We start from the raw sequence: 13048 nt of genomic DNA, 5'->3' as shown, positions 1-13048 counted from the left end.
TTAAAGGGAAAAGGAAAGAATGCATTCTTAGCCCACCTAAAAACCCCAATTTCCCAAAATATCACTAAAGTATCTTTTAAATCTATTTAACACCTCATTAGGAAATTCTAAATACAGATGGCAAAATGGAGGCAGAGTGATGGAAGCTACACAGACCATCTCCCAGGACCAAACTGGAATTACAACTAAAGTAAAGACAAATTCTGTTTGTTGGGGAAAAGCAACAGAAAAGTAGCTTGTGAGGACCATATAACCAGGGACACTGAATCAATCCTGGTAGGATTGCAGAGGCACGAGAAGGGAGCTGGGAGCCCATGGACAGCAGCGGTCTTAGCTGTGAGCAGCACCCTCAGGGTTAAAATCCCAAGCCCACTCCACAGCACAGAGCCGGGACAGACACTAAAATGGCCACAGCCGTTCACCTTGTGCTCTGGCAGAGGAAGGGCAGACAGGACTGGAACGGTGTGGGGACACTCGGGATTTGGAGGGCGCTCAGAACTTTTGCTGAGTTGCGGCCATGCAGGACAGTGGCTATCTTACTCCTTCCCAGGGCTCTGGGGAGAGGCAGCAGCCTCTCCCTTGGAGATTCAATACCACCCAGGTGGGCCATTGAAATGCAAATTGAGGCTCCTTAACAACCAGCATTTGCCCTGCCCTCGGGAAATCTTCTAATGCTGAACACCTGAGGGAGTTTTTCCATTCAACTGAGAACCCAAGGCTCTTCAAGAAACCTCAACTAATAGCCTCCAGGCATAAAGCTAGAGGATAACTGAACCATTCCTGGGCTTGCAGATCTACCCAGGAAAGTAAGACTTGACAGTGGTGGTTAAGTCTTACTTATCTTAACCCTCCCACACTCATCCAAACCCAGTAGAGGGAGCCACAAACAGCAGAACACCAACACCACAGGGAAAATTTGGCTCCAAAACCCACTGAGATAGCCAAAATGGTGAAACAAAGAAACAAATCCCAATTGATGAGATAAATGAAATGCAGTTAAGCAAGTTATCAGAGGTAGAATTCAGAGACATGATCTTGAGGAAGCTCAACAGCATAAGTAAGGACATCAACACCATGAGTAAAGACATAGAAACATTAAAAATCAACCAATTGGAAATTAAAAACCACCAAGAAGAAATGAAGAATGACATAGCAGAAATAAATAACACACTGGAAGGACTAAACAGCAAACTAGAGGAAGCTGAGGAGCAGATCAGTGAATTAGAAGACGGTAGAATAATCAACTAATCAGAAAACCAAAAGGAAAAAAACAATTAAAAAACAGGAAGACATCTTAAGAGAACTGTGGGACAACTGGAAACGTAATAATATTCGCATCATGGGAGTCCCCGAAGAAAAATAAAATGAGCAAGGATTAGAGGATATATTTGAAGAAATAGTGACAGAAAACTTGGCTAATTTGGTGAAGAAAGAAGGCATTCAACTTCAAGAAGCACAGACAGTCCCAAGTTAGAAGAACCCAAACAGGCCCACACCAAGACACATAGCAATTAAAATGCCAAACATTAAATACAAAGAGAGAATCCTAAAGGCAGCAAGAGATAAGCAACAGGTTACCTACAAAGGAACCCCTATAAGGCTATCAGCTGACCTCTCAACAGAATCATTACAGGCCAGTAGGGAATGGCATGAAGTAAACAAGGTAATGAAAAACAAGGATCTGAATCCAAGACTAATCTATCCAGCAAGGCTATCATTCAAAATAGAAGATTAAATAAAGACCTTCCCAGACAAAAAAAAAAAAAGAGTCTAAGGGAATATATTAGCACCAAACCAGCATTGCAAGAAAGTTAGAAGGACTGCTACAATTAGTAGAAGAAATAGAAAGAAAAATATAACCACACTACACAAAAATGGAAATAAATAAGTACATATCAATAATCACCTTAAATGTAAATGAATTGAGTGCTCCGATAAAAAGACACAGAGTAGCTGCTTGGATAAAAAAGCATGACTCATCTATATGTTGTTTACAAGAGACCCACCTCACAACAAAAGACTCACACAGGTTGAAAGTGAAGGAATGGAAAAAAATCTTCCAAGCAAAAGGAAAGAAAAAAAAGCTGGGGTAGCAATACTCATATCTGATAAAATAGATTTCAAAATGGAGGCCATAACTAGAGACAAAGAAGGTCACTACATAATATTGAAAGGATCTATCCAACAGAAAGACATAACCCTGGTAAACATATATGCACCCAATATAGGAGCACCAACATATATTAAAAATCTTCAGGAGGAATTTAAAGGAGAAATTGACAGCAATACAATCATAGCAGGGGACTTCAACACGTTGCTGACATCACTGGATATATCCTCTAGACAAAAAAAAATTAACAAGGAAACCGAGACTTTGAATGAAGCACTAGACCAAATGGATTTAATAGATATCTACAGAGAATTACACCCCAAAACTACAGAATTCACATTCTTCTCAAGTGCAAATGGGACATTCTCAAAGATAGACCACATGTTAGGGCACGAACTAATTCTCTGCAAGTTCAAGACTGAAATTATATCAAGCATCTTCTCCGATCACAACAGTATGAAACTAGAAATCAATTGCAACAAGAACATGCAAAGACATTTGAGCACATGGAGGCTAAATAGCATGTTATTGCACAATGAATGGGTTACCAAGGAGATCAAGGAAGAAATTTAAAATTTCCTGGAAAACCAATGAAAATGAACACACAACAACACAAAATATATGGGATGCAGTGAAATCAGTTCTGAGAGGGAAGTTCATAGCACTACAGGCCTACCTCAAGACACAAGAAAAATTTATAATAGACTATCTAACCTCACAACTTAAAAAACTAGAAAGCAAACAAAAAGAAAACCCCAGAGCAAGTAGAAGAAAGGAAATAGTCAAGATCAGAGCAGAAATAAATGACATAGAGACCAAAAAAACAATTCAAAGGATCAATGAAACAAAGAGCTGGTTCTTTGAAAAGATTGATGAACCCTTAGCTAGACTCACCAAGAAACAAAGAGAGAGAACCCAAATACACAAAATCAGAAATAAAAGAGAAGAAGTAACAACTGACACCACAGAAATACAAAGAATTGTTAACAAATACTATGAAAAATTATATGGCAACAAATTCAACAATCTAAGCGAAATGGAAAAATTTCTAGAAACGCATAGTCTCCCAAAACTGAACCGGGAAAAGATAGAAAACTTGAACATACCAATAACAACTAAGGAAATTGAAGATGTAATCAAGACTCTCCCAGCAAACAACAGCCCAGGCCTGGATGGCTTCACAGGGGAGTTTTACCAAACATTCAAAGAAAAACTAACACCCATTCTTTTCAAAGTATTTCAAAAAATCCAAGAAGAAGGAAGACTTCCAAACTTGTTTTATGAGACCAGCATAATTCTAATTCCAAAACCAGAAAAAGACACTACAAAGAAAGAAAACTACAGGCCAATATCCCTGATGAACATAGACGCCAAAATCCTGAACAAAATACTAGTAAATCGGATCCAGCAATACATCAAAAAAATTATTCACCATGACCAAGTGGGATTCATCCCAGGGATGCAAGGCTGGTACAATATTCGCAAATCAATAAATGTGATATACCACATAAACAAAATGAAAGATAAAAACCACATGATCATATCAATAGATGCTGAAAAAGCATTCGACAAAATCCAGCACTTATTTCTGATAAAAACGCTCAGCAATGTGGGAATAGAGGGATCATATCTTGACATAATAAAGGCCATATATGAAAGACCTACAGCCAACATCATACTCAATGGGCAAAACTAAAAGCATTTCCCTTAAGAAAAGGAACAAGACAGGGATGCCCACCTTTGCCACTCTTACTTAACATAGTACTGGAAGTCTTAGCCACAGCAAGCAGACAGGGAGAAAAAATTAAAGGGATCCAAGTTGGAAAGGAGGAAGTGAAACTGTCATTATTCGCAGATGACATGATATTATACATAGAAAATCCTAAAGACTCCATCAAAAATCTACTAGACTTAATAAATGAATTTGGCAAAGTAGCAGGATACAAAATTAACGTCAAGAAATCAACGGCATTCTTATACATCAATGATGAACTCACAGAAACTAAAAAAAAAAAAAACAATCCCATTTACCATCGCGGCAAAAAAAAATTAAGATACGTAAGAATAAACTTAACCAAAGAAGTAAAGAACCTATTTTCAGAAAACTACAGAACATTGGAAAAAAAATTGAGAAAGATATAAAAAAGTGGAAGCACATACCTTGTTCATGGATTGGAAGATTTAACATCATTAAAATGTCCATCTTACCCAAAGCAATCTATAGATTCAATGGTATTCAAAATACGAACAACATATTTCACAGAACTAGAACAATACTTCAAAAGTTCATGTGGAACCAAAAAAGAGCCCAAATAGCCACAGCGATCTTGATAAAGAAGGACAAAGTAGGTGGGATCACAATACCGAATGTCAGATTATACTACAAAGCTACTGTAATCAAAGTAGCCTGGTACTGGCACAAGAACAGTCATATAGACCAGTGGAACAGAACAGAGAACCCGGAAATTAACCCAAGACATTAAGATCAATAAATATTTGACAAAGGTGGCAAGAGCATACCATGGAGTAAAGACAGCCTCTTTAATAAATGGTGTTGGGAAAATTGGACAGCTACATGCAAAAAAATATAAGTAGACCGTCAACTTACACCACACACAAAAATAAACTCAAAATGGATAAAAGACTTAAATGTGACTCATGAATCCATTAAAATCCTAGAAGAAAATGTAGGCAACAAAATTTCAGATATCATACGCAACAGAATTTTCACTGATACATCACCTAAGGCAACAAAAACAAAGGAAAAAATAAACACATGGGACTACATCAAACTCAAAAGCTTCTGCACAGCAAAAGAAACAAGCATCAAAATGGAAAGGGAACCCACTCTATGGGAGAATATAATTGCCAATGATACATCAGATAAGAGGTTAATTTCCAAAATATATAGATTGCACATGCAACTCAACAAAAGGAAAACGAACCCAATTAAAAAATGGCAGAGGAACTAAACAGACACCTCTCCAAACAGGACATGTAAATGGCTAAGAAAGATATGAAGAAATGCTCAATGTCACTAATCATCAGAGACATGCAAATGAAAACAACAATGAGGTATCACCTCACACCTGTCAGAATGGCCGCCATCAACAAATCATCAAACAACAAGTGTTGGCAAGGGTGTGGAGAAAAGGGGACTCTAGTACACTGCTGGTGGGAATGCAGACTTCTGCAGCCACTATGGAAAACACTATGGTGTTACCTCAAAAAATTAAAAATTGAATTGCCAGTGACTAAAAATTAAAAATTGAATTTGACCCAGTGATCCCACTTCTAGGAATATATCCTAAAAAGCCTGAAACACCAATCAGAAAGAATATATGTACCCCCATGTTCTACAGCACTATTTACAATTGCTAAGATCTGGAAACAGCCCAAGTGTCCATCAGTAGACGAATGGATAAAATGCTGTGGTACATGTATACAATGGAGTACTATGCAGCTGTAAGAAAGAAAGCTCTCTTATCCTTTGAGACAACATGGAGAGACTTGGAGGGTATTACCTTTAGCAAAAAAAGCCAAGCAGAGAAAAACAAATACCACATGATCTCACTTATTTGTGGAATATAATGAACATAACAGTCTGAGGAACAGGGTAGACCCAGAGACATGGAAGTAGGGTACAGACTGACAATCCTCAGAAGAGGGGGAGGGGGAGGGAAAAGATAAACCACAGAACTTATATGCATGTACACATAACCGATGGACACAGACAACAAAGCTGGGGACGGGGTCGGGGGATGGGCAGGAGGGTGTCAATGGGGAAAAAAAAAGAAACATCTGTAACAAAAATAAATAAATAAATAAAATTAAAAAGGAGAAAAAATAAAAGTATTGTAGCAACCATTTAAAAAAAAAGAAATTATAAATAATATAAAGCATTTGCGACACAGCTATTTAATTGTTTGATACTTAACGCACTCATTAGTATGTCTACACAACACTAGCAGATACAGCAAACCTAATACAGCCAAGATATGACTGCTGTACATTTGCTGGGACTTGCAAACGATTTACATCATTTCACTGGTGTGCGCACACAAATTCATTACAGCAGATTCTCTATTTAGATAGTACACTTTAGGTATAAGTTTTTACAAATAATGATAGCAATCACTCATTTAAGTGAGAGTCAGATGGTAAGAAATCCTATACTCTTTGCCACTGGTATTTTGAAAATGACTACCCCACTCACACTCAACTCCCACAAAGAAAGCTCACTGGAAAAATAAATAAATAAAGCTCTTGAATAACACTCTACCTAGTTAAGACTCCTGTTTCAATTCTCCTGAACCAGATTACGTAAATAATAAATCGAGGGGACTACACCCAGCCTTAAATTCCACCCGGCATCCACTCCAATCCCACTCCCTCACGCAGCACAGGGGGCGAAGAGCGGAGCTGGGCACTGGCATCTCAAACGTGAGCAGCAAGACGTGGTCCGAGCCCTAACGGAGAACCTTTTCAATGTGGTGGGGTAGGAAGACACAGAGCTGAGTGACTAAAACAGGAGGGCATTTCTATATAAGCACTAGCGTAGGAGCAGCAGACAATGATCATGGCTACAAAGATGAAGCGACGGCTGCACCAGATCACATGTTAAGAAGGGTGTTGAGGAATGGGCCCGATTGCTTCTGGAGAATACTGCAGCTATGGTCAGAAAGAACTGGGGCTGGGCATTCCGGATGGATTGAAAAAACCTTAAAGACAGGTTCAGAGAAGGATGAGTAGCTTGGCTGGACTAGAGTTCTTTGGGGTTGGGGGAGAAAGAAACTGGATAGATTAGGTCACAGTAAAATCGTAGAGGGATGGTGCTGGTAAGGAACTGAAACTCTTCAGTAAGGAGCAAGCCCCCGATGGGCTTGGAAAGGAGGACTGGCGTGAACAGTTACAGGCGCTGCTGTGACCCCGACAGCATGCTCAGAGGAAACTAGAGGAAGAGAACCCAGCGAGAAGCTGTTACACAGGCCAGGGATGGGGGCCAGAACCACCCCAGCAGGAACTGAATGGACAGGTGGGTAAGAGAGACTTTGTGATGACCACTCAGAGTGAATTTCAATTTTTTAGTTCTAAAATATCCATTTGGTCCTTTCTTTATATTTGAATTGTTTATGGAGATAAACTGGAGATTCACAAGCAGTTATAAAAAACAATACAAGGCCCTGGCCAGTTTGGCTCAGCGGTTAGAGCGTCGGCCTGCGGTCGAGAGAGACCCAGGTTCGGTTCCTGCTAAGGGCACGTACCTCTGTTGCCGTTTGTCCCCGGCCCTGGTTGGTCATGTGGGTGGCAGCCACTCGATGTGTCGCTTTCACGTTGATGTTTCTCTCTCTCTCTCTCTCTTCCTGTCTCTCCCTCCCACTCTATCTGAACAAAAAATGGAAAAAATGTCCTCAGGTGAGGACAAGAAAAAAACAAAAAAAAAAATACAGGGCCATTTCTTGTACACTTTGCCTGGTTTCCCCCAAAGGCAGCGTTTTACAAGTATCGTAACCAGGATACTAACATTGATACAATCCACTAATCTTAAAGTATCCCCATTTTACATGTGTTCAAGTGTGTGTGCATGTGTGTATGCACGTGTGTGTGCATATGTGCCTGTGTGTGCAAGTGTGTACATGTGCAGCGTTTGTTTCTTTTTTTTTTTTTAATTTTTTTATCCTCACCTGAAGACATTTTTTGCATTTATCTTGAGATAAAGCAGGAGGGAGACGGGGGGGAAGACAGAGAGAGAAACATCGATGTGAAAGAGACACAACGAGTGGTTGCCACCCACACGACCCCAACTGGGGCTGGGGACAAACTGCGACTGAGGTACGTGCCCTTAGTGGGAACCAAACCCGGGCCTCTCTGGTCCGTGGGCCGACACTCTAACCGCTGAGCCAAACTGGCCAAGGCAATGGTTCTTTTTATATCTTCATTTCTCTGCTGAAACTTTCTTTCCATTTGTCTAAGGAATGTTCACCCTTAATTCTTAGAGCACTGGCTATTATATGTTCTTTAAACCTTTATCTGATAAATATCTGTATCATCTCACGACTGACATCAATTTTTTTTCTAATTCTCACCCAAGGATACTTTTCTGTTGATTTTTTAGATAGAGTAAGAGGGAGGGAGGGAGGAAGAGAGAGGAAGAAACATCAATGTGAGAGACTCATTGATTGGTTGCCTCCTGCACAACCCTGACCAGGGCTGGGGATCGAACCCGCAACTGAGGTACATGCCCTTGACTGGAATTGAACCCTCAACTCTTTGGTCCACAGGCCAACATTCTAACCACTGAGCCAAACCAACCAGGGCAGGACTGGCATATTTTGATCATCTTTTTCCTTGACAGTGTTAAGATTTTCCTGGTTATTCATATTTTGAGCAATTTTGGATTGTATCCTATAGATTATGAATATTATTTTATAGGACTCTGGGTCTCGTTTAAATCCTATGAACAATTTTGTTCTGTTTTTGTTAGCCGACAGCTGACCGTTAGGTTCAGGCTGAAAGTTCCTACCCACCTCTGTGACTGTGGTCCCAAAGTCAGTTCCGCTGCCAAAGCCGTTCGAGGCCCATCTCATGTGCCACGCTGCCCAGCATCGCCGGGGACTGGGGCAGATCCACGCACGCAGCGGGGAGTGAGCCCCGGACTTCACACCCAACATCCTGCGGTCCCCTGCCTGAGCTCCGGGCCTCCCTGGTCTCCCTGACACTTCTCTGCTCCCAGGGGGCGCCCCTTCCTGGGCGTCCTGGGACCATGTCTAGGCTTCGGTTCCCGCCTCTGTCCCAGTCTCCTGAGCCAGATCCTGCCTGGAGCCAAGCAGGAGACAATGACAAAAAACTAATGGGATTCCATGCACGTTCCTGGGACCAGTTTCTCTGCTTAGAGACAAGGGTTCTCCCTCGGGGGTCGCAGGCCCCCACTGCCGCTGCTGCACCACGAAGGACTCCCTAGGAGTTGGGGTAGGAAAGAACCAAAGGACAGAAAAGCACTCATGAAAGAAGGCCAGGGATTTCCTCCCCTTTCTGTCTAGTAGGGGACCCCTTTCCCACTCCCAGAGCAGAAAGAGAGGGCTTCCCTGTGAGCTTTCTGTCCCTGTCTGCTGGGAACTTCGGGGTTTCAGCTTAAAGGGTTCCACTTACAATAGCTTCAAAAAGCCTGAAGTACCTAGGAATAGAGCTAATAAAAGAGGTACAAAACATCTATATAGAAAAGTTATAAACCTTTACTTAATATTTTTGAAGGACCTAACTGAACAGATTTCCCAAGCTCATAATTAAAAGACTGAATATTCTAAGGATGTCCGTTCTTCCGCTCTGATTTAAAGTTTAAATGCAATACCCGAGAACACTTCAAAGAATATATTTTAAAAGAAACTAAACAGCGTATCCTAAAATGTATACAGAAGTGTGGTTTATGAGGGCACACACAGGCAAGGCAGGTTCAAGGCAGGAAGGCTGTGCTCCACTGGGCATCAGAGGCATTTTTTGAAACCTACAGTAGCTAGGAGGTGCAGTGTTGCCCGGGGATATGTAACAGCCCAATGGAAGAGCCCAGGGGGCAGACCCAATTCCTGGACGAGACCCCTACATCGCAGCAGAACACCTTTTCTGCGTCAGGTATTAAAGAGTTAGCAAGGATGCATGCATCGCGCTCCTATTTTGTGCTACGTGCTACAATGCAGACAAAAATACAAAATACTCTCGCAGTCCATTTAAAGTTCCCGATTTCGCTGAGAGAATAAAAGATCTGCCCGAGTAAAGGAGTCAGAAGACAAAACCCCAGATAACAAAGAACAGTTGGGAGGTGTGGATAAAGTGCGGACGGAGGCAGGGAATGAAGTGATCAGAGCTCTGGGGTCACCAGGGAAGTTTTCACGGAGAAACAGGATCGGAAAGAGGCGTCAAGAGTGGCTCGGACTCAGAAGGCAGAAGGCAGATGACTGCCCTGGGAACTAGCACGAGACTAAGTGCTCGGGGAAGAGTGAACAGTGTGCACGGGAGACAGAGATAACCAACCCCGTTCAACTACAGCAGCAATGAAACTCCATCAAACAGAGAACGGGCTCCCCCTGCCAGTTCTAAGCGTTGGGGCGTTTTCAGATTAAAAACAAGTCACTAAGACGCTTGAACAGGTGATAAACATCAAGTTAGTTATATAACGATTTATTAGAGGTATAAAATCTAGCTTTGAGGTTAGACTGGGGTGGGTGATAAAGGCATGAAGATAATAGGAAGAAAAGGCACAACTCTGAAATACTCTGGTCAGGAATTAAACTCATAAACTACGACTGAGGTCTAAAAACACATTAGGAGGCAGGTTTTATTAGCTGCGGGTTTCACAGGGAGCAAAACAGGTGTGAAGCAACTTAAATATAAGGCATTCCACAAATAAAATTAAAACACTGAGGAAGACATTTAACCTTTGGGTTCGACCTACCAGTGTTTACTTTCGACGTTACGTGAGCCACATCAACCTTCTGGGACCGGATGAGTGGCACCGCCCTTGCAGACGGAGAGTGGACCATATTCTTCCTTCGGTCTTTTGCTTTACTTATCTTTGAAAGAGGTGCAAAAATGCCTAAGGGAGAATGTAGAATTTTGGTGTTAAGCAATTAAAAGCATTTCAAAGAAAGGGGCCCGCGCAGCTACTTAGTAATATAAATCTTGAGTTCGTTTTTAGCACCTACTAGGTGTCCTGCAGGGACAGGCAAGAAGTAAGACACAGCAGTGCCCCCAGAGAGCTTACAACCTGGCTGCCAAGACTAATGACATACCCTATAAGTTAAGAATCCCACACAGGACACACAATCGAATGGTAAGTGAAATGCAGGGAAAGGAGAAATGAGCGAAGGTTCCCCTGTCCCAGCATAATTATTTCTGACTAAACTACTGACAAATAGTGCACTGTATAATATAAAAACCACCCTCCCGTGTCACTTTGTCTATACCGCCTTCCAGACTTATCTTTTCCCCACATTAAAGCCTTTCCTGTCCGTGTTTTCTCTCTCTGAGCCTGCGTAGCTTTAGAAGACAAAAGTCAGTACCGTTCACCTCTGCATTCGCCCACTGTCCCAAACGACAGCGCCTTACACATGGAGGGAGATTAAAAATCCTGTGAGTATAAAATATAATCTCCCCTAAATGCCTAGCCCTCGGCTCCTGACGGTCAGAAACAATACCGTGTGTGCTGAGGAGGAGGCACACACAGACATGGGGAGGGGCACCTACTTGCAGTGGCTGGAAGCACAGAATTGCATTTAAGGTGTTTATCCAGGAAAAAAAAAAATCCAGAATCAATAAGTAGGTACAGACATTACAGATAGTGGGTATGGACTATAAATGCCAAGATGATCTGGCTGAGACATTTTTTAAAAGAAAATAAAGTCCTAAAATTTAAAAAAAAAAAAAAGAGTCCTAATATGTATATGACATGCTTCCATTGAGTGTTTATAACATCATGAGTAAAATGTAAAATATTATAAACAACTTGTTTTCAGATCAGATTGTAGAAATGCTCGCTACTACAAAAAATGAGTGCTTTGTTAATAGCTAACAAGCATAACCAGTGTCAAGTGCGATACTTTTCTACTGACCTTGGAACTTCACCCCCCAGCCCGCCCCTGATTCTACACCACCTCACCCTGACTTTCCTACCACTTGGGTTTACCCAGCGTTCTCTCTGTCCCCACCTAGCGTTTCCCTGGAGCTTCTTTCTATTCTTTTCTTTGCAAATACACACAAGCCCTTGATGATGATTATATCCAGTGTTGCCAAGAGTTGGGGGAAAAATTACTTTATACCCTGGGAATACACATCTGTACAATGTTACTGAAAGATAAAAATTCTGACCTAATCCACTTCATTGCATTAATCATAAGAAAATACTTATACTGAGAGGTGTGCCCAAAGGTCACACGACTACATTTGTATATGATAAGGAGAAGACAGATTTCAAGAGCCAAAACAATTTCTAGTTTACTACTATAACCCATTTTGGAAATTAATCATGAGAAAATAATCCAAATAGGAAGAAGAGACTATATACCTGAATATGTCATCATTGCATTATTTATAAGTAGGAAAAACCATTTTTGGCAATAGGATGAATGAATTTTCTATATCTATGAATTACAATATCACCATTCATAAATAAAACAATAAAGATTATGTAGAAATATAAAAAATATAAAAAGTAATCAAGAAAATAAAATTTAAGTTATATATTTGATTACACTGTGATTATATCTGTGAAATATTATAATATAGATATAAAAAGGACTGTAGAAAATTGGAAACTGAAACATGTATGAGAGCAGACTATTAACGATTTTTCAAAGTTGTATCAATAACAATAAGGTTCAATGAATTCTTTAAAATAAATTATTTGGTTTTTCTTTCAAAGTCTTACTAGAAAAATTCCATGTGATAAAGTATATTTGCTTTAATATAACAATTAAATATTTAATTCTATGGCTTTAAAAGATTTCTATAACATATAAAACCTAATCTATATAATTATTCTTCTTCTTGTTTTTTTGTTGTTGTTGTTGTTGTTTATTTTATTAACCAGATCATTTGAGAAAACCAAAACTAAATTTAAAGCAATGAATGCATACCATCAAAACCCAAAGTGTGCGTGGTATAGGGGCTAACCTTTCTATTCAGTAATTCATACTAATCAATTTATGGATGGAATTTTTTTTCAGATCTTCATACATAACTGTAAGGTTTAAGTAAAAATAAGCACATAAGGAAGAATTATTTTTTTCTTTATTGATTTTAGAGAGAGAGGAAGGGAGAGATAGAAACATCAATGAGAGAGAACATCAACTGGCCGCCTCCTGAACACCCCCACCGGGGATCGAGCCCACAACCTTGGCATGTGCCCTGACCGGGCATCGAACCAGCAATCGAACCGGCAACCTCCTG

The 13048-nt window shown here is 40.5% G+C and overlaps 1 protein-coding gene across 4 annotated transcripts in view; it reads right to left on the bottom strand.

Moving 5' to 3' along the window:
• The window catches only part of CLIP4 (CAP-Gly domain containing linker protein family member 4), a 65309-nt gene that overhangs the window by 18180 nt on the left and 34081 nt on the right, over positions 1–13048 (bottom strand). For all 4 annotated transcript variants that reach the window (XM_036262818.1, XM_036262820.1, XM_036262819.1 and 1 more), the window contains one exon: positions 10557–10697. In XM_036262818.1, coding sequence (XP_036118711.1) covers positions 10557–10697 — 141 coding nt within the window. The remainder of the gene's footprint in view (positions 1–10556; positions 10698–13048) is intronic.

This window comes from Molossus molossus, unplaced genomic scaffold (genome assembly GCF_014108415.1).
Source record: "Molossus molossus isolate mMolMol1 unplaced genomic scaffold, mMolMol1.p scaffold_m16_p_15, whole genome shotgun sequence".
Taxonomy (NCBI): domain Eukaryota; kingdom Metazoa; phylum Chordata; class Mammalia; order Chiroptera; family Molossidae; genus Molossus; species Molossus molossus.
The sequence above is the reverse complement of the archived record's forward strand: the minus strand, read 5'-3'. Positions and strand labels throughout refer to the sequence as shown.